The sequence below is a fragment of the Anguilla anguilla genome, chromosome 11 (assembly GCF_013347855.1).
Source record: "Anguilla anguilla isolate fAngAng1 chromosome 11, fAngAng1.pri, whole genome shotgun sequence".
NCBI classification, from domain to species: domain Eukaryota; kingdom Metazoa; phylum Chordata; class Actinopteri; order Anguilliformes; family Anguillidae; genus Anguilla; species Anguilla anguilla.
In genome coordinates this window covers 25,550,632-25,575,201 of record NC_049211.1, presented here as the reverse complement: position 1 = coordinate 25,575,201, position 24,570 = coordinate 25,550,632, and the positions used below count along the sequence as shown (strand labels likewise).

Below are 24,570 nucleotides of genomic sequence, written 5' to 3'. Positions count from 1 at the left end.
GGGTTATTAGTATTAAGTATCCTATATGGGTATTGAAAACAGGCCCTGCCTTTTGTGCAGGAGAGTTTGATCACTTGCAATTCAGGTACAATCGACCATGTGTTTCCGTAACCACTCTAATACACATCAACGTCACTGGAACTCATTTTCAGAACTGAACAGTATTTGTATTTTATGATCCTGACAAGTGAGTGAAGATAATTAACTGTGATAAAGCTAGAATAATGTTTTGTGCAATCCAGCAAAACACTGCTTTTACAGGATGTCTTGTACTAGATAGTTGTATTGATCAAGCAACCAGTCAGAGAGCAAGGTTGAGTTTATTCTCTTTATTATTAAAGGAAACAACAAAAAAATGTAAAACATATATCCTATCACCTTATTTCTGGAAATCAAAAAATAATGACAACGCTAAATAACATCTCCTTATAAAAAATACACATTACATATTCAGAATTTGTCAAGCAACTAAACTGTTTGTCCCGTCACTATAAAGTTTCTGTTTCCTAGTCACTTCAGGTTTACTGTAGTCAAGTTCAACTGCAACTTCATGCACATCCTCAAAAATATCAGCCACACGATGCCTCTATGAAGCCTGTGCAAAGAGGGAACACTGATAGTGAATGACTGGTAATAAAAGGATACTGAGGAGGGACTACCATACAGTACATAGTGCGAGGAAAAAATGCATTATATTAAGGTGTTAAATGTCAACATGCTCTTTTAACCCCGTCGTCTGTAATGGACTTACATTGTTTGGGGAAAAATCATAACTTGTATAATGCACCAGGTAGAACTGTTTATTTTCAAGGTCTGTTCTACTTTAATTGTCAGAATACTCTTAACCCATTTATTCAGTTAACTTCTTCGTATAATTTGTTGCATTCACTATGAATGGCCTCTTGATTTATTAACCAACTATATCATAGTAACTCTGACTAGCATCAGGGTAATTACTGCAGCTGACACATTCATCAAGACAAGTCATAGATACTTCCTATCAGGCTGCAGCTCAGCTATTGGATAATCCAGTTTGCCAAAAACACATGGCTCTAGCACGTATGATTTACATCACAATATATTCAAATGTATTAACTGCAGTACCTACCCTGATGATAGCCAGAGCTGATGATCCCAAGCTTACATAACAGACAAATGGACAGAACTTACAAAGAGCATATAAGAGTACAACAATAATGACAGTTTCGGAAGTATCCCAAATGACCCTACCAAATGTCCCAAATGTTTGCAAAAAAAGGTAATTGTGCAATACAATTGCTTATGTTAAACTCAACATTTGCAATTCATTCACGTTTTTTCCTTTTGTGGAACTATGCCATTTTGTTTACAGATAATGATCTGACCTCTTGACATGTATACAGAAACATATCCACATCCCAAAATACCACTCAGAAATAATAATGTGCCCAAAATATCAGTATGTATTTGAAGTAACAGCCAATGTGTACAGTGTACATGTCCAGTGTGTGTGGCCCTGAATGAGTCCTGTGTTGTGCCAGATATGTCAATATGCTGTTAAGACACAATGAGGTGTAACTGAGGACAAAGGGTCCTAGCGAGAGCTACTGCCGAACTGTGTGAAGTAGCTGGCCGCAGGCCTGTTGGTGTAGAGATTCTTCTCCAGGTACTGCTGACTGATGGGGGGAGAGAGAAAGAGAGAGAGAGAGAGAGAGAGAGAGAGAGATGGGTTGCCGGTAAGATTACATGCACAACGTGAAGCTTCCGTTTTTGAACAGTGCGTGTGTATATACTTACTGCGCTTGTTGCTCTCTGGCCAGCTGCATGTTGTATCTGTCCATCTCTGTCCTTCTCTGCTTCTCTCTCTCCCTCTCTCTCTTCTCCTCCTCCTCTCCCTCTCGGCTTTGTGCCATCTGCAGGCTATCCCACGCTGCCTCTCTCTGTCTCTTGGCCTCTCTCAGCCTCTGAGAGAAAAATTATTAAACACATCATATACTTTGTGTTTAGCAATATTCATGGTGTGTATCTTAATTCATGGTGTGTATCGCATGGAAAAAATGATCAGTCCAATTCAAGCTTAATCAGGGATAATTATTGCCGTGGTAAAAAAAAAAGCCAGATTTTAAAAATTGGCAAGGAGTGTCTTTTTCCAAGTCTTCTCTTTGTCATGGTACCATTAGCTAAACAGTCTTGATTTATGAATTTATTTGTTGACTGCTTGCCTGCATTTGTCTGTTATGTGGTTTACTCTTTGTGGCAAAATTCTGAAGCGACCTTTATTAGTAACTGCTAGCTCCCAGCTCAATTATAATCATGCCACCTGCAGAAATTAAATTGGGCCATTACTGAATCTAGTTTAGTCAGATTGAATCAAATTTGAAAAAGTGCAAAGGCTCCAGCACGGTGCAGCACTGGTCTGGCTTGGCTCAAATGTACCAGTGCATATGGGATAAAATATTCTGCCAGGGCCCAGTTCCGACAGTATGTTTCCAACAATACCAGGTCATCTGCATTGAGTAATAACTGAACTTCTAAATGATTTTGAATACAGCCAGGATCTGAAGAATGCTTAATATTGTGCTATAAATATTAAACAAAAAAATATTTTAAATATTAAACTGCAGTCCTGCCTATTCTCTCTGTACCTCTCTCTCAGCAAGCTGCTCCTCTCTCTGCTTGTGTATGGCGTTCATCTGCTCGGCACTCATCCCCTTCCATCTGTCCAAAAGCACCCTCTGCCCCGCCCCTCCACCCCCTCTCTCTGCAGCTTCAGGGCACTCCGTCAGGAGGTCAGAGGTCATCATGTGCCACACCTCCATAAAATTCTCCCCTTCCTCTTTCAATCTGTCCATCTTCTGTTGCTGTGCCCGCTCTGCAGCCTGAGGAGAGAAAAGGAGAAAGTGATATTTGAAAGAGCTGTATGGAAGCAAGTTAACAAGAGTATTATCTATAATGCAAAAAAAGCCCAGTTGAAGCCCTGTATACAAAATTCTGTAAACAAAAAATTCATCTCAAGGATGAAGACACAAAGACTTTTGACTTTTAAAGCCTAATTTATTATGTATTATTACTAAGGCTAGGGAGGCATTTTACATAAGTATTGAAACAAAGCTATCTAGATATCTGACTATTTATTTCTATTTATTAGCTATTAATGATAATGGACATCAGTTGTGATTAGAGCCTAGTTGTTATCTGAATAGAGTGAATATGTGAGCCAGTTTATGGTGTAAGACAAAAGTGTACATTCCTAAGTATGGTTGTGGTGAGAGTGAAGTATGAGTACCTGAGCCAGGTTGTACTTGCTGAGAGCAACTTGAGCATCTCGCCTACACTTTTCCTCCGTAGCATCAAGCTGCAGCTCCCTAAAGTCTTGTTGCACCTGTGCTCGGCCCCACAGCAACTCTGCGACACAAGCAACATCCACATTACACACCATCTATGCTATATAACATACACACTACTTTGCATGCACATATACTGTTGTTCATTACACAGTACTGACACTATATAACACCTGCATTACACAACATACATACTACAGAACATCTACACATGTGAATGTGTGAACAGTACCAGTGCATATAGTGGTGCATGTGTGTGAGAGTACAGGTGTGTTTACCTGTTTGTTTTTTGTGGATGCGCATTTTCTCCTTCTCCTGTGTCTGTGCTTTCAGAAGTCTTTCATTTTCCTCCATCTGAGCTTTCTTCCTCTCTCTGGCCATACAATCACCTCCCTGAACACACACACACACAAACATGAACTGTGTACCAGCACAAAAAACAGCGCAAAGCATCGGAAAACGAATGCGTGAATAATAACGCAAAATAGCCTAATCCACTGTAATAAGGATGCGCAATGACAACTACACGTCAGGTTTCTGTGTGGAATATGACAATCTGTTTGTTAAAACTTGCACTACAGATACAGCACCAAAGACGTCAGTATATGTTACCTGAAACACCTGCATGCTCGAAGGCCCCAGTTCCTCCTCTGAAACCGGGGGATTAAGAGCCAGTTCTTTAAAATTCAGATCAGCGTCACGGGAGTCCTGAGCACGCTGGTGAGTCGCTCGGAACTGTACCAATTCCTGGGATAGTTCCGCTCTCCTGCGCTCCTCTTCTGCAAACTGTTGCTTCAAGAGAGCGTCGTGCATCGCGCTCAACGATTCTAGCCAGAAGAGGGCGAAAGCGTTGATGGTGACGCTAATGACATTTAGGGAATTTGGTAAAAACCTAAAAAATATCTTTCCCTGATGCCCCCCTTATGCACAAGTGTTGCCGTACGTACCGAATGCCTTGTCCCGTACTTTCTCCACCCTCTCCCGCTCCCGCTTCTCCTCGACTTGCCTCTGCAGCTTTGAAAGGTCCAACCCGATGACCCGATTTCTGGTGTCGAAAATTCGTTCCTTGCGCGCTGTCTCCGACGCACGTCGCCGTTCGATAGCCATCGCAGCTGAGTCTTCCACTTTAAACATGATTTATTTATTTATTTATTCTTTCAGTCAGAGAAAATAAAAATATTAGACTATAGCAAACAGAATAGACCGTTCTTCCTTTCGGACTGATTATGTTGGATGTACGGGAGACTTTACTTTAATTGCTAGTTATCAAACAAACTTAGTCTAGGTGGTTATTTGAAAAAATAATGAGTTAGCTTGCAAACATTAGATTAGCTTACTATAATTAACGTAGGTGTTAGCTAGCTAGTGAAGTTCACATCCCAGCTAAGATTACTTAGCCAGTCTTGTCAACAGTTTGAACATTAAGATAAGTGACAGTGGCTTGCAAACTAATTACGTGGGTACATTTAAAGCATTGTTCAACGTAAACACACACTGTGCAACACATTGTGTCCGAATACAAAGTCACAGTAAAATTATACGGTTCATTTGATAATAATTAAATTAAAAAAAACATACTCTTAGCTGTGCTACTGCTGTGAAGTCCTCCCAGAAAAGCAATTTGTCCGTGTGAACTTGTTTTGACGCTTTAGGTCACCATGGTTACGGATTTTAAGCGAATATATGAGGTGGTTTTAGATTTCGCGCCGTCCAAATATGATATATAATATTCTTTCTACTCTGCATTGCTGCACTTCATCCACAATGAGCTAGCAGAGAAATAATTTTCAGGGCTCCTATCCTAAGTGGAGGTTGTACTAGTAATATAGTTGCTAGAATAGAATGCTATATTGAAACTACAACAATGGTCGCGTTTTGGCAACCGTCACACTAGGTTCCATGCTAGTACGCCTGCACGCAACAACCATTGTAGTTTAAATATAGGAACTTGTTAGCAACTTAGTTTTTTAAAGCACACAACGGCTTCAAAATTCACGTTTGAAATATTAATGGGTGTAATTTATCTCGTAGAACAAAACGTAAAACTCTATTCGGCATACGTTAACCACAGTCCTTATTTTCGGCAGAAAATGAAATTCCTATGGGAAAAAACTGGCCTACATTTTTGGGTTCAGACCCCATTTCGTACTCTTCGCCGGGAAGTCTCGCGAGAATATCGAGTGCGCGCGCTCTAGGTGAACTGTTTTTGTTTTATGGTTGTATTTTTAGGTAGCGGGCTGGGAAAACATTAGAAGTTAAAGCCGGTGCATGCGTTTTGAAATTATTAAATAAAAATTCGATATCGTATAACCTTGCTGCATTGCATTAAAATATAGAAAAGATTGTGTGCAGCTAGCTAGCAAGCTTGTTAGCTATCTGATGCATGATCGGCCGTACTTAGTTTACTGGACATCTAGCTATCATTAGCTTGCAAGCTCGCTTGCAAATACGCAGGACAAAATGGGTTATTTGAAACTGATAGAAATAGAGAATTTCAAGTCCTACAAAGGTCGGCAAATAATCGGACCTTTTCACAAGTTCACTGCGATCATCGGGCCAAATGGATCGGGTAAGTGTGCACAAATAGATAATTGGCGCTAGCTAGCGTGCTAACTAACGAGAATATGCGTAGCCGGCTTTCAGCGTCGGCCTTCTGTCAACTCGGAACAATTTAGACCGGGGATTTTGTCTTCAGTAGGGGAAGGCCTGTTATTGCAGCCAGTTGTCAGAAATTTGTACGTGTATAATTTCCTAGCTAGCTAGCTTGCTTAGTTGTCGCGATGATATGTTTAATGCGACTGTTTAAAGCGACCAGTGCGATCGTTTAATTATTGTAAATGCATTGTCTGTCATTCGCTAGCGCTGGTTGCTTTTACTAACCAAGTGACGTTAGCTAGTTCTTTCGGAGTAAATGCATTAACTTATCGGGGCATATGAGCTTTAACATTGTAAAGAACACATGTCGATTCATTTTGTCCTATGCAATGTAGAAGTTTTTATTGGTTAAACGGCTACCCCACCGGGTAGCTAGACTAGCTGCATGTGTGCGATTATTATGTTTATTTTCACATTCTGTTAACGTCGTTGTTCACGTAGCCAGAAACTTAAGCAAGCTAGTTGGGGCTGATCTCACTCATTGATCCCTTTTCACAGGCAAATCAAATCTTATGGATGCCATTAGTTTTGTTCTTGCGGAAAAAACCAGCAACCTGCGCGTGAAGACTCTGAAAGATCTGATCCACGGGGCACCTGTAGGTAAACCTGCGGCCAACCGCGCCTTCGTGAGCATGGTGTACCGGGAGGACAACGGCGAGGAGCGCACCTTCACCCGGGTCATCATAGGTACCGTTACGCGCACATTGGTCCCTTTTACAACCTGAGCCTCTCCCTGAATTGCTGTGCTCAGTTCCCTTCTATTCTTTTCTGTGTTAAACAGTGTGTACTGTAACTACCTCTGTCTGTTCCAGGTGCCTCCTCTGAATACCGCATCAACAGTAAAGTGGTGGGGCTGTCCGAGTATAGCGAGGAGCTGGAGAAGCTGGGCATTCTCATCAAGGCCCGGAACTTCTTGGTGTTCCAGGTACAGACAGCTTCACCAGCTTTGCTGGCACTCTACCAGTAATAGCATGCCCAGGTTTACTCTCAGAAGATAACAGATAAGTGTACAATTAAAATGTTCCATCCAGGTGTTGACATATTTTTGACATGCTGTCTGAAATCAGAATATGCCTAAAGCTTTTGCACTCACAGTTTGACAGTGGAATGTAGCTGTTAGGGAATTTGACAGGTGAAGATTGAAAAAATAATATAAAAAAAACAATACTCAAAAATATTTTTTTTGCGATTAAACAATAGGTGTATATGTGGTATAGGTTTCACTCTCAAAAGAAAACATTGCAGGAGGAAAACTTACATTTTTGTTTTCCAGTCATTTCCATTGTGTAACTTATTCCTGAGCCCTGCCCTGACAGTCAGACACCAATATGAGAGGAGATATCTTGTTCTCGCTCTAAGTATCACTCTCCTCTCACAGGGAGCAGTGGAGTCCATTGCCATGAAGAACCCGAAGGAGCGGACGGCTCTGTTTGAGGAGATCTCGCGCTCGGGGGAGCTGGCTCAGGAGTACGACCGCAGGAAGAAGGAGATGGTGAAAGCGGAAGAGGACACGCAGTTCAACTACCACCGCAAGAAGAACATTGCTGCCGAGCGCAAGGAGGCAAAGCAGGAGAAGGAAGAGGTGGGTCTGCTGTCTTGTGTAGTGTAACGGGCAAGAAGGAACTCGTCTTGTAACCTAAAGGTCACAGGTTTGATTCCCAGGTAGGACACTGCCATTGTACCCTTGAGCAAGGTACTTAACCTGCATTACTTCAGTATATAGCTGTATAGATGTATGCAGTGTAAATGCTAAGTTGTGAAAGTCGCTCTGGATAAGAGCGTCTGCTAAATGCCTGTAATGTAATGCCTTAATGAGAATGGAAACCCAGTGCAACCAAAACCAGATGTTGGACAAGCAAACCTCCTCAGGTACTTGCCCAGTTGTTTCTTAGGGTCTGGTTCGGTCCATTATGATTGTCCCAGTTCTTGGATAAGTGAAAACTCAGCCCATAAGCCGGCAAAGCTTTGTGAGAATTAGGCGGCTGCTTGTTTTATTTCATATAATAAAACTTTAGTGATAGTATTTAACACCTCTTGTCATTCTAGTGGGGCTGAAAACAGTTATTTTGCAGGAATATTTTGTGTAATAACATTTGCAGGTTGCACGTTAGGGTTTTTTACCTTTACTATCAAATTTAATGTTATTGAATATTTCACACTGTTTAGTGTTCATGTTTCTAAATAATAATGAGTTATTACTCCATTTTGATTGATCCTTATTTTTGTCCAGTTACAGTACAGTTCAGTTTACATTTCGTGTAATTTTTATTGAAAATCCAGATACCGTCCAAAAAACCAAATACTGTCCTACTGTCGATAATGTGAAAATTTATCATGATACGATACAATGTAATATCACGGCCAAATCACTCAGCTGTACATTAAACTCTGCTTACCCCCCCTTCCCAAAGGCGGAGCGATACCAGAGACTGAAGGATGAGGTGGTGAGAGCCCACGTGCAGATGCAGCTCTTCAAACTCTACCACAATGAGGCAGAGATTGAGAAACTCAACCGTGAGCTCTCCCACCGCAACCGCGAGATTGATAAGGACCGCAAACGAATGGACCGCGTCGAGGAGGAGCTGAAGGAGAAGAAGAAAGAGCTCGGAAGGATGATGAGGGAGCAGCAGACTGTGGAGAAAGAGATCAAGTGAGGAGCTATTTCTCATGGTGCTCCTCTGTGCACATACGGGGAGAGACATGGTGATTTCCCATGATCCTCTTCTGTAAGGGCAGAAAGAGGAGTAGTTATTTTGTATGATCGTCTGCTGTGTGTGAAGAAAGATGGAGATTTCCTGTGTATGCGTTGAAAGAAGGAATTTCCCATGATCCTCTGTTTTCTCTCTGGTGAGGGGGTGTGGTAGTCTCCCATAATCCTCCATTGTGTGCATGTGTGGAGAGAGAGAGAGAGGTTGTGGATATTATAAAAGACTAGAAAATGACACTGTTTATCAGACTGCTATTTATGAAACCTACTTGCCTATTCAGGATTCTTTGTTTGCATTGTTTAAAAACAGTAGTGCTTCAGTGATTGGCCTCTATACTCAACGCTCTGTACTGAGGTCTGGCACTGTTGCCCATATTAAACGGCTGATTGCAGTTTTGCTTTGTAAATGGGTGTGCATACGAGCGTTTGCTAATTGATGTAACATCCTTCTTCCCAGGGAGAAGGATGCAGAGCTGAACCAGAAGAGGCCGCAGTACATCAAAGCCAAGGAGAACACGTCCCACAAGATCAAGAAGCTGGAGGCGGCGCGGAAATCCCTGCAGAGCGCCCAGAAGACCTACAAGAAGCGCAAGGCTGACATGGAGGAGCTGGAGAAGGAGCAGGGAGCCGTGGAGACCGCTCGACAGGAGTTTGAGGAGCGCATGGAGGAGGAGGCCCAGAGCCAGGGCCAGGACCTCACCCTGGAGGAGAACCAGGTGTGTTGGGGAGGCGGGGACTTGCTAAACTTATCAAACTCTTTGTTCGACTCCTTCTGCTTTGCGTTATATTCAGTATGTCTAATGAAATACTGCCCCACGCTTAATTTTTATTTTACTTTTTAAAAATGGGTTCATAAAATGAATTTTAAACAACTTCTGTTGGGTGATGTTTCTTGTTAATGAAGAAATTAGTCATTTTCATTTTTGAGTACATTTCCCATACATTAATCTCCCTTCTTGGTTTCTCCTTCTCTCTCCAGGTGAAACAGTACCACCGTCTGAAGGAGGAGGCCAGTAAACGGGCCGCCACCCTGGCCCAGGAGCTCGAGAAGTTCAACCGCGACCAGAAAGCCGACCAGGACCGACTGGACCTGGAGGAGCGAAAGAAAGTGGAGACAGAGGTAGGGAGGGAGGAGGGGGGCTAAAATGTGTGTGGCATGGCAGCCCTGGGTGAGAAACAGCTGGAGTAATGCACACAAAGACAAAAGGACAGCCTGAGCAAGGTGGATGCTTTACTGTTCTTTTCAGGCCAAAATTAAGCAGAAGATCAGAGAGATTGAGGAGAACCAGAAACGCATTGAGAAGCTGGAAGACTACATCTCCACCAGCAGGTACTGTCTAGCATGGCATGGTAAAAACGCTTGTACGGTCTCAATTGTTTTATGGTTAGAATTTACAAAATCCATATGATGTACTGGGACATCATTACTTGACATTACCTTTTGGAATTTCCCAGATGCTGTTATCCAGAGCAGCTTGCACAGTTTATATTTTTGCATGCAATGCATTCGTAAAGCTGGGTATTATACTGAAACACTTCTGATTATGTGCCTTGCTCAAAGATGCTATGACAGCATCTCAGCTGGGAATCAGACCCACAACCTTTGAGTTACAAGCCCAGTCCCCTAACTGTTATGCTACACAGTGGCCCTGACTGCATGGTGGTGTGCGCATCATCACTCACTTCCCCCCTCCATCTCTCAGGCAATCTCTGGAGGAGCAGAAGCGCATGGAGGAGGAGCTGACCGAGGAGGTGGAGCAGGCCAAGAGGAGGATTGATGAGATCAACATGGAACTCAACCAGGTAACACCTCCTGCACTGGCCTGGCACACAGCACACCCTGTCTGTACCTGTGTGTCTGCGTGACCCTGGTGTGTGTAGCATGTGGAGATGTGTGTGCATGTGTGTCTGTGCATGTGTAAAATGCCTTTACGTGTGCGTGTAACGCTGGTGCGCATAATGCCTGTGTGTGCATGTCTTCATAGGTCATGGAACAGCTGGGAGACGCCAGGATCGATCGACAGGAGAACAGCAGGCAGCAGCGCAAAGCAGAGATCATGGAGAGCATCAAGAGACTCTACCCTGGATCTGTGGTGAGAGGGGAGAGGGGATGAGAAAGGAGGAAGTGCTCAGAGGGCAGGAGTTGGACTTGACAAGCATCTGTCTTATATCTATCCCTGTATTTTATTTTATATTTCATTTCATGTTGCGCTTACAGCAAAGGACCCTTCACATATGGTGTATGTGCCATAAGCCCTACTAAACCTCATGACTTGGCTTTCATGGGACATTTGGGCTGTTGTTCCCAGAATTTCTGATTTGCACTGAATGAGAAAATGTTGAGAGGTGTAGGATGAGTTGATGGTGCAGTCAAAGTAGCCGCAGGTTCACCTCTGCCCCCTACCTTCCCCCACAGTACGGCAGGCTGATTGACCTGTGCCAGCCCACGCAGAAGAAGTATCAGATTGCTGTCACCAAGGTCCTGGGGAAGAACATGGACGCCATCATTGTGGACTCTGAGAAGACGGGCCGTGACTGCATCCAGTACATAAAGGAGCAGCGCGGAGAGCCTGAGACCTTCCTGCCCCTGGACTACCTGGAGGTACAGAACGCTGAAGCCTGAACGCATCCCTGTACATGTATCCTCATACCCAGCCTTATGCCCTAAACTAAACTCTACAGACCCAATGCATGCACTCCATATGACCAGCCCGATAACCAACCATATACAACCCCATACCTACCACTGCACCCAACCTTTTACCCACCCTCCATACTCAAATCATGTACCCACATCCTATACTTAAATATACCCACCTATACCCAACCCTATACTTCACCATAATCCTCCTCATAGCCAACTCTGTACACATCCCACCCTGTATCCTACTTTTGTTGAATGGCTGAAGCTAAGTAAGTGTGGGCTTGGTTAGCACTTGGATGCGAGCCCTCCTGGGAGAACCAAGTTGCTGCTGTAAGTGGTTTTGGTAGGCCAGTAGGGAGTGATCTTTGATCTCTGGTCAAATGAAACCCCAATGCCCCAGTGCAGTGAGATGGATACTGTGCTGTTCTTTCTTATGAGACATTAAATCGAGGTCCTGACTCACTGTGGTCGTTAGCGATCCCAGTAGGGGGTTCCCCTGGTGTCCTGGCCAAATTCCCAACCTGGCTCTCACAATATTTTTTTATACCAATGTCCTACCCTCAAGTCTGTACCCATCCTCTATCAGACCCCTATACCACCCAGGCATTGACATGTACAGTCTGTTGTCCAGTGTGTTCACCTTCGCCCCCCGCCCTGCTCCTCCCCCCCAGGTGAAGCCGACCGACGAGAAGCTGCGGGAGTTGCGGGGGGCCAAGCTGGTGATCGACGTGATTCGCTACGAGCCGCCGCACATCAAGAAGGCGCTGCAGTACGCCTGTGGGAACGCGCTCGTGTGCGAGAACGTTGAGGACGCCCGCAGGATTGCCTTCGGCGGACCCTACAGACACAAGGTAAAGCCCGGCACCGCTCACAACTGATCTCAGCCTACCCACCCCAAATCCCAACCCCAGCCTTTCAGTGTAAAACTTTGATGCACTTCAAGTGTCTCCCTCCCTTTCAGTGTGAGCCGGGCTTACTAACTGCACTGTGGTTTAAAAGCAGCCACTGACATGCAGTTTGGAGAAGAGCACACTCCTGTCTAAATACGACTGAGCATTCCTCTCTCTCTTTCTCTCTCTCTCTCTCTCTCTCTCTTTCTCTCTCTCCCCCCCCCCCCCCTCTCTCTCTCCCTCAGACGGTAGCTCTGGATGGGACTCTGTTCCAGAAGTCAGGTGTGATATCCGGAGGGGCCAGCGACCTGAAGGCCAAGGCCAGGCGCTGGGACGAGAAGGCTGTGGACAAACTGAAGGACAGAAAGGAGAAACTCACAGAGGAGCTGAAGGTTCGAGCTTACACATCACTTTCACAACACACACACACGTGCGCACACACTCAAATGTGCATATGCACTCAACACACGCACACACACAAGCACAAAAAACACTATTGGACAGTAAAACCTCTCCCACTTTCTTTGGATTCACACCTTTTTTGTTGTGTGAATTGAGCACGAACACTTACCAGGCAATACAGGCTTGGTATCATTTGTATCCAACTCCACGTTGATCTGCTTTAATTGCATAATTTAATTATTTTGTGATCTCATTTTATTTGTTGGAGTTGAAGGAGATTGTCCCCACTTTCTGTCTTTAATAAAAAGCTGATCACTAAAAGTATTTAGAAGTTATTTTTTTCTTGTCTTCCCCTCCTCCTCTCCCTCGTTCTCCTGCCCTTCTCCTCCTCTCCCCCTCTTTCTCCTGGCCTCCTCCTCCTCCCCCTCTTTCTCCTGCCATCCTCCTCCCCCTCTTTCTCCTGCCATCCTCCTCCTCCCCCTCTTTCTCCTGGCCTCCTCCTCCTCCCCCTCTTTCTCCTGGCCTCCTCCTCCTCCCTCTCTTTCTCCTGGCCTCCTCCTCCTCCCCCTCTTTCTCCTGGCCTCCTCCTCCTCCCCCTCTTTCTCCTGGCCTCCTCCTCCTCCCCCTCTTTCTCCTGGCCTCCTCCTCCTCCCCCTCTTTCTCCTGGCCTCCTCCTCCCCCTCTTTCTCCTGGCCTCCTCCTCCTCCCCCTCTTTCTCCTGGCCTCCTCCTCCTCCCCCTCTTTCTCCTGGCCTCCTCCTCCTCCCCCTCTTTCTCCTGGCCTCCTCCTCTCCCCCTCTTTCTCCTGGCCTCCTCCTCCTCCCCCTCTTTCTCCTGGCCTCCTCCTCCCCCTCTTTCTCCTGCCATCCTCCTCCTCCCCCTCTTTCTCCTGGCCTCCTCCTCTCCCCCTCTTTCTCCTGGCCTCCTCCTCCTCCCCCTCTTTCTCCTGGCCTCCTCTGTGCAGGAGCAAATGAAGGCTAAGAGGAAGGAGGCGGAGCTCCGTCAGGTGCAGTCTCAGGCTCACGGGCTGCAGATGAGACTGAAATACTCCCAGAGCGACTTGGAGCAGACCAAGACTCGCCACCTGTCCCTCAACATGCAGGTACGCACCTGTCTGCAGCCAGTCAGGCCGCACCTCCGCCACGTGCACCTGTCAGCTGACTTGGTGTGCCAGCCCCACTACCCTCTCTGTAAGGATTGTGTTGCATTAACCTGACCTCTCTGCAGGAGGAGTTGTGTATTGATTCTGCCCCTTTCTGGAGGGGTAATTGTGTATTAACCCCGCCCCTTTCTGCAGGAGTACTTGTATATTAACCCCGCCCCTCTCTGCAGGAGTACTTGTATATTAACCCCGCCCCTCTCTGCAGGAGTACTTGTATATTAACCCCGCCCCTCTCTGCAGGAGAAGTCAAAGTTGGAGAGTGAGCTAGCCAATTTTGGGCCTCGAATCAATGACATCAAGAGGATCATCCAGTCTCGGGAGAGAGATATTAAAGAGCTCAGAGATCGCATGAACTTGGTGAGAGACTAAGTTCTTAATGCGCATATACAGACACACACAGACACGCACACACACACACAGTAAATTATGCCACGCTTTCTTGGCTCATGTAAGTAATAATATTGTCGTCACGCTATAATCTGTTCTGGTGACAGGTTGTTCAGATGGGTCTTTGTAACAGTAGCAGCAGCCTTTTCTGAAAGGGTTTGTTAGTGAGCTTGTGCAGTTTTGGGTGGAGACTGAGGCAGTTGCTGTGGTCTTACAGGTGGAGGATGAGGTGTTTGTGGAGTTCTGTGAGGAGATCGGCGTGAGAAACATCAGGGAGTTTGAGGAGGAGAAAGTCAAGAGGCAGAACGAGATCGCCAAGAAGCGGTGAGTTCCTCCTGTTAGGCAAGTGAGAATTTAACAATTTCTGAATCCAGCAGTTTCAACAGCTAACACCCTTGTTTAATGTCCACATGCGCATCAACAGTTACAACTCCACACTTATCCAACATAGATTGGATTTAATTTGTTAATTATTATGAAAGATATCAATCAAATCGCCAAATTTGTTGTTAGGCAGAGCAACCTTTTGAATCAACCTTTATCATTTATTTTAAAGAGGTAGACTACCAGTTCAGGCACCGTGTAAGCACTGTACCATTTCCCATAGGTTGTTTGCTTTGATTAGGGTTTCAATGTGACTTAATTGCCCCTGGGACATTTCCTTTTATGTTTGTGGTAGGGAGAGGGACAGAGAAAACCACTGGACCTTGAACAAACTTTACCCTGTTATATTGTTTCTCTCTCGAAGGCTGTAATCTAAACACTAGATAACTGACCCTCCATGTATGTCTTCTGGCTTCACCTTTGACCTTCAGCCTCACCTTTGACCCTTAATCTGCCATGCAGGCTGGAGTTTGAGACCCAGAAGACCCGACTGGGGATTCAGCTGGACTACGAGAAGAACCAGCTGAAGGAGGACCAGGAGAAGGTTCAGATGTGGGAGCAGACAGTGAAGAAGGATGAGAGTGAGATTGAGAGACTAAAGAAGGTAAAGAGAGAGGGAAGGACATGGGGTAGATGGGTGTTCAGCGACGGAGGAGAGGAAAGAACAGTACTGTAAGGCCCTGACGCATTCCCAATGTTAAACCCCTCTCCCTTCCTTCTCTTTCTCTCTCAGGAGGAGCAGAGGCATATGAAGATCATAGATGAGACTATGGCACAGCTGCAGGACCTGAAGAATCAGCACCTCACCAAGAAGTCTGAGGTCAATGACAAGAACCACGAGATGGAGGAGATCCGCAAGAAGCTGGGCGGTGCCAACAAGTGAGAATCGAACGCACACACGCACATTCGTGTGCTTTTGCGAGTGCACACACTTCTTCAGACAAGCAAAATATAGTCTTGATAAGTCCGCATTGATGGCAGTTCTCTCTGTGGCTAGAGGACTGGTTGTGCTTTGAAATGAATATCCACTTTGAAGGGTTGTATTGTGCCTGTGCTGTACTGTGGTGTAATGACTGTACTGCAGTGTGGCACAACTGTCTGTACTGCAGTGTCGTGTAATGAGTGTGTGTACTGCAGTGTGGCATAACTCATGTCTGTACTGCAGTGTGGCATAACTCCTGTCTGTACTATAGTGTATTGTAATGAGTGTGTGTACTGTAGTGTCGTGTAATGAGTGTGTACTGCAGTGTTGTGTAATGAGTGTGTACTGCAGTGTTGTGTAATGAGTGTGTGTTGTAATGAGTGTGTACTGCAGTGTTGTGTAATGAGTGTGTGTTGTAATGAGTGTGTACTGCAGTGTTGTGTAATGAATGTCTATGTAATGAGTGTGTGTACTATAGTTTGTGTAATGAGTGTGTGTATTGCAGTGCTGTGTAATGAGTGTGTGTGTGCTGCAGGGAGTTGACACAGCTGCAGAAAGAGGTGACCGCCATAGAGACCAAGCTGGAGCAGAAGCGAAGCGACAGACACAACCTGCTGCAGGCCTGCAAGATGCAGGACATACGACTTCCCCTCAAATCTGGAACCATGGACGACATCAGCCAGGGGGAGGTACGGTCACGCTTACCACACACAACACAACACACGTGAACAAAAAGAAAAAATGCAGGACATGCACACAAATATTTGATGTGCGTAGTTAAAACAGTAGCACTATAACTTTCTCTCTCTCCCTGTGCGGATGACTCAGGGGAGCTCGCAGACTGAAGAGTCCATGAGCAGTCAGAAGACCTCCAGCACCGTGCTGGCCAAAGAAGCCCTGATTGAGATTGACTACAGCAATCTGTCGGAGGATCTGAAGGTGAGCCGCTAACTGCTGAACCTGTCTGTAGCAACGGAGCTATGACTGCTGGCTGCTAAAGGGTCTGTGTAGCAAGGGCAGGCTGTCATTGAGGCTAATGGAGGCTGAACCTCCTAATGGGTGTAAATTAAAACAAAAAAAAATTGTCTGCAAAGATGTATGTTTTTAATTAGAATTTGGTCCATATGTGTAGCGAGTGCGCCTCTCTTAATGCGCCCTGCAAGTCGGTTCTCTCTTAATTCTGCCCATGCGCAGTACACTCGTGAAGCTGTTCTGCTGTTCGCCTCACTCAGAACGATTTCATGTGACCATTCCTCTAAGCGGTTTCTGCAGAAAGGGACAACATGAGCTGAGCCCAGTGAGAAAGCATGTTTGTGTGGCCAGCCTCAGCCACACCCCCTTCCTGTGAGTGACAGCGCGAGTGACGGAAATGATGTTTTGCAGCCCAGAACCTAGGGGAAATGTTTGCTTATTGCTCTGATTTGCTGGCCAAACGTTCTGACTCCTACCACCATCAGCGCTGCCCTTATTTTAAATAAATAAACATGGTCAAATCATGTTGCTATGTTCTTTCTTTCCTACTGGTAAACTCCAGTGAACTAGCTAGTCACATTCTGGCTAGCCAACTAGCTGCCCAATTAACATGCTAGGTTGAATGCCTAGCTTTCTTGCTAGCTGGGTGACTAGCTAGCTTGTTGACTAAAAAGCCATAAATAATTTCATGCCATCAGTCAACAAGCCAGGAAAGTAAAAGTCTGGTAAGCATTTTAGACAGGAAAGTCATAATTTTAAGATTGCAATGGACTTCAGTCATATTTTTCAGCCTACTATTGCTAATGTCATTATTCCTTTTCAATCAATAGCAGCAAGTAGTTTGCAGGGAGAGAACAGCATTCGTTTCAGGAGAGAGAAAGTGTAGGATCCTGAGACAGACAGTTACGCCATATCCAGAGAGGGCACTCTGCAGACAGGGCTCCTAAGAGAGCTGCACCATTATGCTTCTCCAATGGTAAGCTTTTTGTTGTCAGTGCACTTGGCATAACGCTGAAGTTGGTATTCAGAAGTAACAGTGACTCGTTTGGAAGCTGTTGGTACAAAGTGACCAGGATTAAGCACCTGTATCACCTGTATTCAGTATTTGTCAAATGTTCTCTGGGGCACCTTGATTCCCCCCCCCCATTTAGACAATCAGCTGGCTTTACAGTGGTGGGTATTTGGGGGTTTGTGGTCTAGCATGACTCCAAAGCAGCTTGTGCAGTGGTGTTATGTTTTTGTTTTGGTACAGCTGTAGTCATTCTGTGGGTATATACTAATGGTGTAACGTTTCCAAAACTACACTTGCAATTCATGAGCATGCAATCTCACAGTTTGCATTCTGTACCACGGGTTTAAAATTTTTTATTGTTATTATATTTGACATGGAGCGGTCTTGTTCCTTAATGTGTTATTGATCCCTCTGGCAATTAGGCAAAACACAAACTCCAAAATAAATGGAATAGAGCAGTTTATAGCCATAGTTCAGTAATGTTCAGTAGGGCTGCCCCTTGAAAGTCGACTATTCGAATCATCTGTCAGAGACCCCTCAGTCGACTGAGATTCTTTGAGTTGAGCAGTCGTTTTTTTTTTTTTTTTAAAGACAGTCAATGTGCATTACAATACCGGAATACATCATTATAAAATCTTACAAAAATGGACAGTGGTTATATTACAGTATTTAATTATAAATAAAATAAAGGGAATTATAAATTTAGTGTTTGTATTCTTGCAACCTGCGCGTGCTAGAAAAATTCCACATGACAACATGCGCGGTAAACTGGAGGGAGAAGCCGAAACCTGAAGAACACTGCATAGCTTTGGGAAAGTAAGACCACTCCCGCTAAATCATAGATTTTATAGGTCTATTATTGATTTTGTTGTGCAGGAAAAGCCTGAATACAAACGTTTGCTTTTTCATCTTAAATAATTATAGGCTAATCCTAATTTATGTTTAATTTGATTATTTATTTAGGCTCTCACACTCGTTTAGTTATTAGTTATTTTTTAGGCTGTGTTTAAAGGGAAATAGCTTATAGAAATAGAATATTATTTTGAAGACGAGAGGTCAGTTATTATTTCAAAGTGGCAATGCCGTGAATTTATTTAAACCGTTTGCATTTATTTTCATCTAAAAGAAGTCTAATCTTAAATTGCTTAATTTGTTAATTTATTATTTTACACGTTTATTTAGATTTATATATTACTTTTTTTATATTTAAGAGAAATAAAAATGGTCTTGTTGAAGATGAGACATCTGTTATTTCAAGGCTGACAATACCGTTTATTTAAACTGTTGTTTACAATTTTCAGCTAAAATAATTCAAATATTAAATTGCTTCATTTGTTAATTTATTCTCTTACATGTTTGGTTACATGTATAGGCCTATTTTAGGCTTCTTATATTTAAAGAGAAATAAAGAAGTAGCCTAGGCCCCTATCCTGAAGATTTGTCAGTTATTTCAAAGTGAACAATGCTGTGAATCTATTTATACTGTTTCATTTGTTTGTTAATTTTTAATGTTTAAAGCAAAATAAAGAAGTTATAAGAGCTAGGTTTAACCAGAAATACCTGTGTAGCCTACTGTATCATTATTCCGACACATGATTCCGACAAATCCGCACGCAGGCTAATGCATTGTCAGCAATTCAAATCAGCCATCTGGCGTCATATGCAGTTGTCTTAACAGATTTATTGATTTTAAATGCTCAAAATGTTCATATGACTCTGTTGCACTTGACTATGTTAATGTGGTCTAAATCAGCACTGAAATGCATGTCAATGTACTATTTTTCCAGAAAGTTTTATAGACCTTTATATATAAAACAAATTGTCGAATCATCATATTGAACTGCCGAATCCGATTTGACTAAGAAAATTCTGAGTCACAGCCCTAATGTTCAGTAACTCTGCAGCTTAACCCGATTGCATGTTAAGCCCTTGTGTTCCGACACACACAAATCATCAAACCGAAGCATTGGGTCTGCACCAGGGCAGCTGCAAGCAGTGTGGTGCGCATGGGAGTGGAAAGCCTCTCACATAGCACTACCTGGTCTGTGTGTCCTGCATGGCTGAGCTGCTGATGAACACTTCACTTCATCCTCAGTCAGGATTATTCCTTAGTTTTTAATTGCTGCCTTTCAAGGAGTAATACAATTGAGTTACTTTTATCAGTCTTGAAAAAAAAAAAAAAACACACTTAAATGTTTTTTTAATGTTAGAAATTAGGATTTGCAGCTGTTTTTCCCTTTTCATTTTGTTTCCAGGGATAAAAAAGAAAGCAAAAGAAGCAGAACCTTGGCTCAAAAACCTCAGATTTGGAGAGCTGTTGGAACCCAAGTGTACACTGGGATGCGGTGGTGTAGGTGCAGCTGCTGTAACTGTGTGTGTGCGCATGTGTGCTTGCGTAGGACGCGCTGTCTGATGAAGAGATAAAGGCGGAGATGAACAGCCTGCAGCAGCGCCTGAATGAGCAGCAGAGCATCCTGCAGAGGATCAGCGCCCCCAACATGAAGGCCATGGAAAAGCTGGAGAGCGTGAGGGACAAGTTCCAGGAGACCAGTGATGGTGAGAGTGCATTGCACTGGAGACTCTGTGTGTGCGTGCGTACGTGTGTGTGTGTGTGCGTGTGCGTCTGTGTGCGTGCGTACATGTGTGTGTGTGCGTGTGCGTCTGTGTGCGTGCGTACGTGTGTGTGTGTGTGTGTGTGTGTGTGTGTGTGTGTGTGTGTGTGTGTGTGTGTGTGTGTGTGACTCTCTTGTCTCTCGTTCCTCAGAGTTTGAGGCAGCGCGCAAGCGGGCGAAGAAGGCCAAGCAGGCCTTTGAGCAGATAAAGAAGGAGAGATTCGACCGCTTCAATGCCTGCTTCGAGTCTGTCGCCACTAACATCGATGAGATCTACAAGGCCCTATCCCGCAACAGCAGCGCCCAGGTGTGTGTACACACACACACACACACACACACAGTCCCGTACTGCTATCCTTGTGAGGACTTCCCATTGACTACATTCATTCCGTAACCTCTAACCCTAACCCTAACCCCAACCACTACATGCCTAACCTTAACCCTAACCTTAACCTAATTGTAACCCTAAGTCCTAACCCTAAAACAGCCTCTTGACCTTGTGGGGACCAGCAAAAGGTCAACACAAAGATACATTTTCCTCATCTTTCTATCCTTGTGAGGACATTTGATTCCCACAAAGATAGTATTACAAGTTCACACACATACACACACACACACACACACTCTGACAGGGTCAGGAAGCACATAACTACCTATCTGTAATGGCTGGAAAATCGGGCTTATTTGTATGTGTTGGCGGGTGAGGTTGTTGAAAAGTGTTTGAAGTCGTATTGCTGTTTGGTGTGTCAGTATTATGGTGATGTAATTTCTGTCTGTAAACAGGCGTTTTTGGGGCCAGAGAATCCAGAGGAGCCATATTTAGATGGGATAAACTACAACTGTGTGGCTCCAGGGAAGAGATTCAGGCCGATGGATAACCTGTCTGGAGGAGAGAAGACTGTCGCTGCCCTGGCCCTGCTCTTCGCTATACACAGGTATCACACGTGTTTTGAGCAATGAGCACTATAGCTGCTCATTCATTCAAATTTTGGAGGTGGGCTGGGAGCATTAAAAAAAATGGAATGACTAATCCCCCCCACCTCTCCCCTGCGTGTTTGTGCCTGTGCACATACGTCTGTAACAGTGTTCTCCCCATCTCTCTCTCTCTCTCTCTCTCTCTTTCTCTCTTTCTTTCTCCCTCTCTCTCTCAGCTACAAGCCTGCTCCATTCTTTGTCCTGGATGAGATTGATGCTGCCCTGGACAACACAAACATTGGCAAGGTCTGTTAACCACGGTGGACTTGATCGTAAAGACAATAAACAACTATCCGTGATCTGTCTGTCACTGCTTCAGTCTCTGAGCAGCATTGTGTACATCTGTGATGTGTGTGTGCATGAACACACAGACAAGCATATATATATATATTTATATAGACGTGTGTGTGTGTGTGTATATATATATATATATATATATACATATATACACACACACACACATCTGTATATATATATGTGTATGTAATGTATGTGTATGTATATATAGATATGTATGTGTGTTTGTACACACACACGTGTATGTATGTGTATATATATATATATATATTATACAACGGCTTGGCTGAATACTTGATTCTGATTGGTCCAAAGGGTGGACATTATTTCTCAGTAAAGGGAGACCTCAGGCCTTTTAACAGTTCTAAAATCAATGCGCTACAAAATCCAGCATTCTAAAGCAGTTAAAACAGCAACATTTTTCAATGTCCAATTTCGCAATGGCAACGTTGAATCATAGTTCTAGTTACTGGCTTAATTTAGGAATGCCAACCATCTTGCAAAATACGGACTCGTCCCTTATTTTGACAGTAGAATGGGCGTTCCGTATTTAAGTCATGGTTACGGGATGCATTTTCATCCGTATCTTTGTAAACGATTGCGTTTGTAGTAACCGCTGTTTTGAATACAATTCAATAGTTAGTTAGCTAGCTAGCCGGGATAACAAGCATGCTGTGAGACCATTCTAACCTAAAACCCAGAATTTTAATATTGGCTAGGACTAGGTGACAAGTGACGGTGAAACTATCATAAAGCTAGCTGGCGTTCAAACCCGGTTTCAGAGGGTCTTGGAGAAACGCTACAAGTGTAGCTACACTGCGAGACCCCAACATTTTAAAAAGCAAGACAGAGTTAGGGAGATTAATTTGATTCATTTATTCATGCAGTTTTCTTAAATAAAATGTAATGACAAAAAGGCCAAAATTGGTGGTAATTGTATGGTATAAAACTAGAAGGAACTATTTTTCTTGATGGAATCGTTGTTTTCTTGGAATTAACGACCATAGGCTTTTGCTTAACAATGGTTCAAATGGAACTACCAAACAGAGTTTTTGAATAACAACAGTCCAAATAGAACTACCAACCAGAGTTTTGCTTGACAACGGTAAAATAATATGCCCAAACGGCCACGGAAGAATATTTCACTTTCAGCTGATTAAGTCCATAAAAATCAATAAATATAAAGTAACCATATATAGTCATTGTTGGTAACCCGTTGTATAAGTGGAATAAACCCCTCCGGGCTGTCCCGTTATTGGAAAATAATGTATGTTGGGGCTGGTTAAGCGACCACCACCACCCCCGTCGTACATTATTTTTCAATAACGGGACAGCATGTCATGGTTTATTCCTTACACACACACACACATATATATATATATATATATAGCCATCTGTAGTACTTGACAGATGACTGATATCAGTCTCTTACATCTTGCATGCATCCTGTAGGTGGCCAACTACATAAAGGACCAGTCGGTGCAGAACTTCCAGGCCATTGTCATCTCTCTCAAAGAGGAGTTTTACACCAAGGCTGACTCTCTCATTGGCGTGTACCCTGAGGTAACCACACACACTCATACATACGTGCATATTTTGACATGCACACATGCACACACACTCTTGCACACTTACGCACGCTTGCGCACACACACAAAATCACAATCATATTTACAGGCAATAAAGTTTTAATTAAACTCTTCCTTTCCACAGCAAGGAGACTGCGTCATCAGCAAAGTGCTGACCTTTGACCTCTCTCAGTATCCTGACGCCAACCCTAACCCCAATGAATAGGAGACTGAACCTCCGTGAGCACCTGTTGTTCTGAACACACTCGGCTGCCGTTAACCAGGAGAGCTGAGATAGTGTTATCCATGGTGTGTTAGGGACCATGTGTCATATGTGCAGCCATGTGTGTATGCTGTACATGTGTTCACTTCCTGTCATTTACATTTGTGGCTTTTTTCTAGTCATGCTTGTGCATTTTTATCATGTAGAATTGAGAACTGTATGAATTTTTCTTTTTTGGGGGGGCGGGGGGTTGTGGTGGGGTAGGGTGCTGTTGGGATCAGCAGCTGGAACCAGTGGCTATTTGAATTTTGTATCATTTTCAGAACTGTCTTCTAAGGTTTCTGTGCCGAATTATAATTCCTTTACACTTCCTGTGTGTTCAGCCCAAAGCTAGGCAATCATGCTCTTGCATTTTCTGTGACTGTTTTCTGTGTACCTTTTTGTTTTTTTCTATGTCCTTCTGTGTTAGGAGGTTCTAAGGTAATGGTAGGACGGTAGCTTTCATGAGTATGTGGAACCATGTATTATAGAGTCTGTCAAGGGTGGCCATGACTGACTCCAGAATGTCATGCCTCCCTCAACTGTGATTTTAATATCATGATTAATAAAGTTCTTTTTAGTTTCTCCTGCTTCTTTTAATAAAATAAAGTGCTTAAGTGTTTGAGTTTTGCTGTGTTTTTTATATGGCTGCTCTTCAGGGGGTCTGAAATGCCATCAGCCAGACCATTGTGTGATTAATTGTTTTGTTCAAGCAACGCTTGGTTAGTAATTACTTGTCACCCAACTCTCTCTCCCTGCCTGCGTGCAAGGTGGCTTCCAGATACAAAAAAACAAATTACTTTTAACTATGACAAAAAGTGACCAGGTGTGTTCAAACTGCTAATGTTAACTTATCTATCTTTTACTAATGACTCTTGTTCTAGGTAATGGGGGTGGCACTTGCCTCATGGCAAGACGATTCTAGATTCAAATCCTGGCCGGGGCCTTTCTGTGTGATGTTTATATGTTCTCCCCTTGTCCACATGGATTTCCCCCCACAGTACCAAAGACAGACTGTATCTGTCACTTGTTTCTTAAACACTTGCATGTTACAGATTTAAGTTGCAGCTGTTGCGAGCATCCCAGATTATCAGCTCTGAAAGCTACTGGAGTGAACAGTCTCCTGATAATTACTGCTGGCTAGTGTTTCCTGCTAGAATGCTTGGTTGGGTTAAGAACATTAGGGTTAGGGCTAGAGCTAGGGTTAGGGTTAGGGCTAGAGCGAGGGTTAGGGTTAGGGTTGGGGTTAGGGTTAGGGTTAGGGCTAGGGCTAGGGTTAGGGTTAGGGTTAGGGTTAGAGCTAGGGTTAGGGTTACGGTTAGGGTTAGGGTTAGAGCTAGGGTTAGGGATAGGGTTAGGTTTAAGGTTAGAGCTAGGGTTAGGGTTAGGGTTAGAGC

General features: G+C 43.9%; 2 protein-coding genes across 3 annotated transcripts; one reads left to right on the top strand and one right to left on the bottom strand.

Annotated features, from left to right (window-relative positions):
* Positions 1–525: 525 nt before the first annotated feature.
* Positions 526–5,145, bottom strand: ribc1 (RIB43A domain with coiled-coils 1). 2 transcript variants are annotated; one of them, XM_035381815.1, is made up of 8 exons: positions 4,902–5,145; positions 4,271–4,447; positions 3,936–4,150; positions 3,602–3,716; positions 3,266–3,384; positions 2,625–2,858; positions 1,777–1,943; positions 526–1,655 (listed from the first exon to the last, which is right to left on the bottom strand). In XM_035381815.1, coding segments are annotated over exons 1-8 (1,110 nt in total). In that variant the 5' UTR covers positions 4,903–5,145; the 3' UTR covers positions 526–1,573. The 2 variants fall into 2 exon arrangements, with proteins under 2 accessions (XP_035237706.1, XP_035237705.1); XM_035381814.1 differs by lacking the exon at positions 4,902–5,145 and having other exon boundaries at positions 4,271–4,457.
* Positions 5,146–5,505: 360 nt separating this feature from the next.
* Positions 5,506–23,798, top strand: smc1a (structural maintenance of chromosomes 1A). Its single transcript, XM_035381797.1, has 26 exons — positions 5,506–5,892; positions 6,477–6,665; positions 6,791–6,903; positions 7,357–7,560; positions 8,390–8,628; positions 9,143–9,401; positions 9,665–9,805; positions 9,933–10,015; positions 10,389–10,488; positions 10,671–10,778; positions 11,102–11,287; positions 12,001–12,180; positions 12,465–12,611; positions 13,585–13,722; positions 14,023–14,139; positions 14,387–14,493; positions 15,016–15,157; positions 15,287–15,432; positions 16,011–16,164; positions 16,304–16,414; positions 19,859–20,015; positions 20,224–20,378; positions 20,855–21,006; positions 21,223–21,292; positions 22,796–22,906; positions 23,057–23,798. Exons 1-26 carry the CDS (start codon positions 5,784–5,786, stop codon positions 23,135–23,137), a joined length of 3,699 nt encoding a protein of 1,232 aa, XP_035237688.1. The 5' UTR covers positions 5,506–5,783; the 3' UTR covers positions 23,138–23,798.
* The last annotated feature ends 772 nt before the right edge of the window (positions 23,799–24,570 follow it).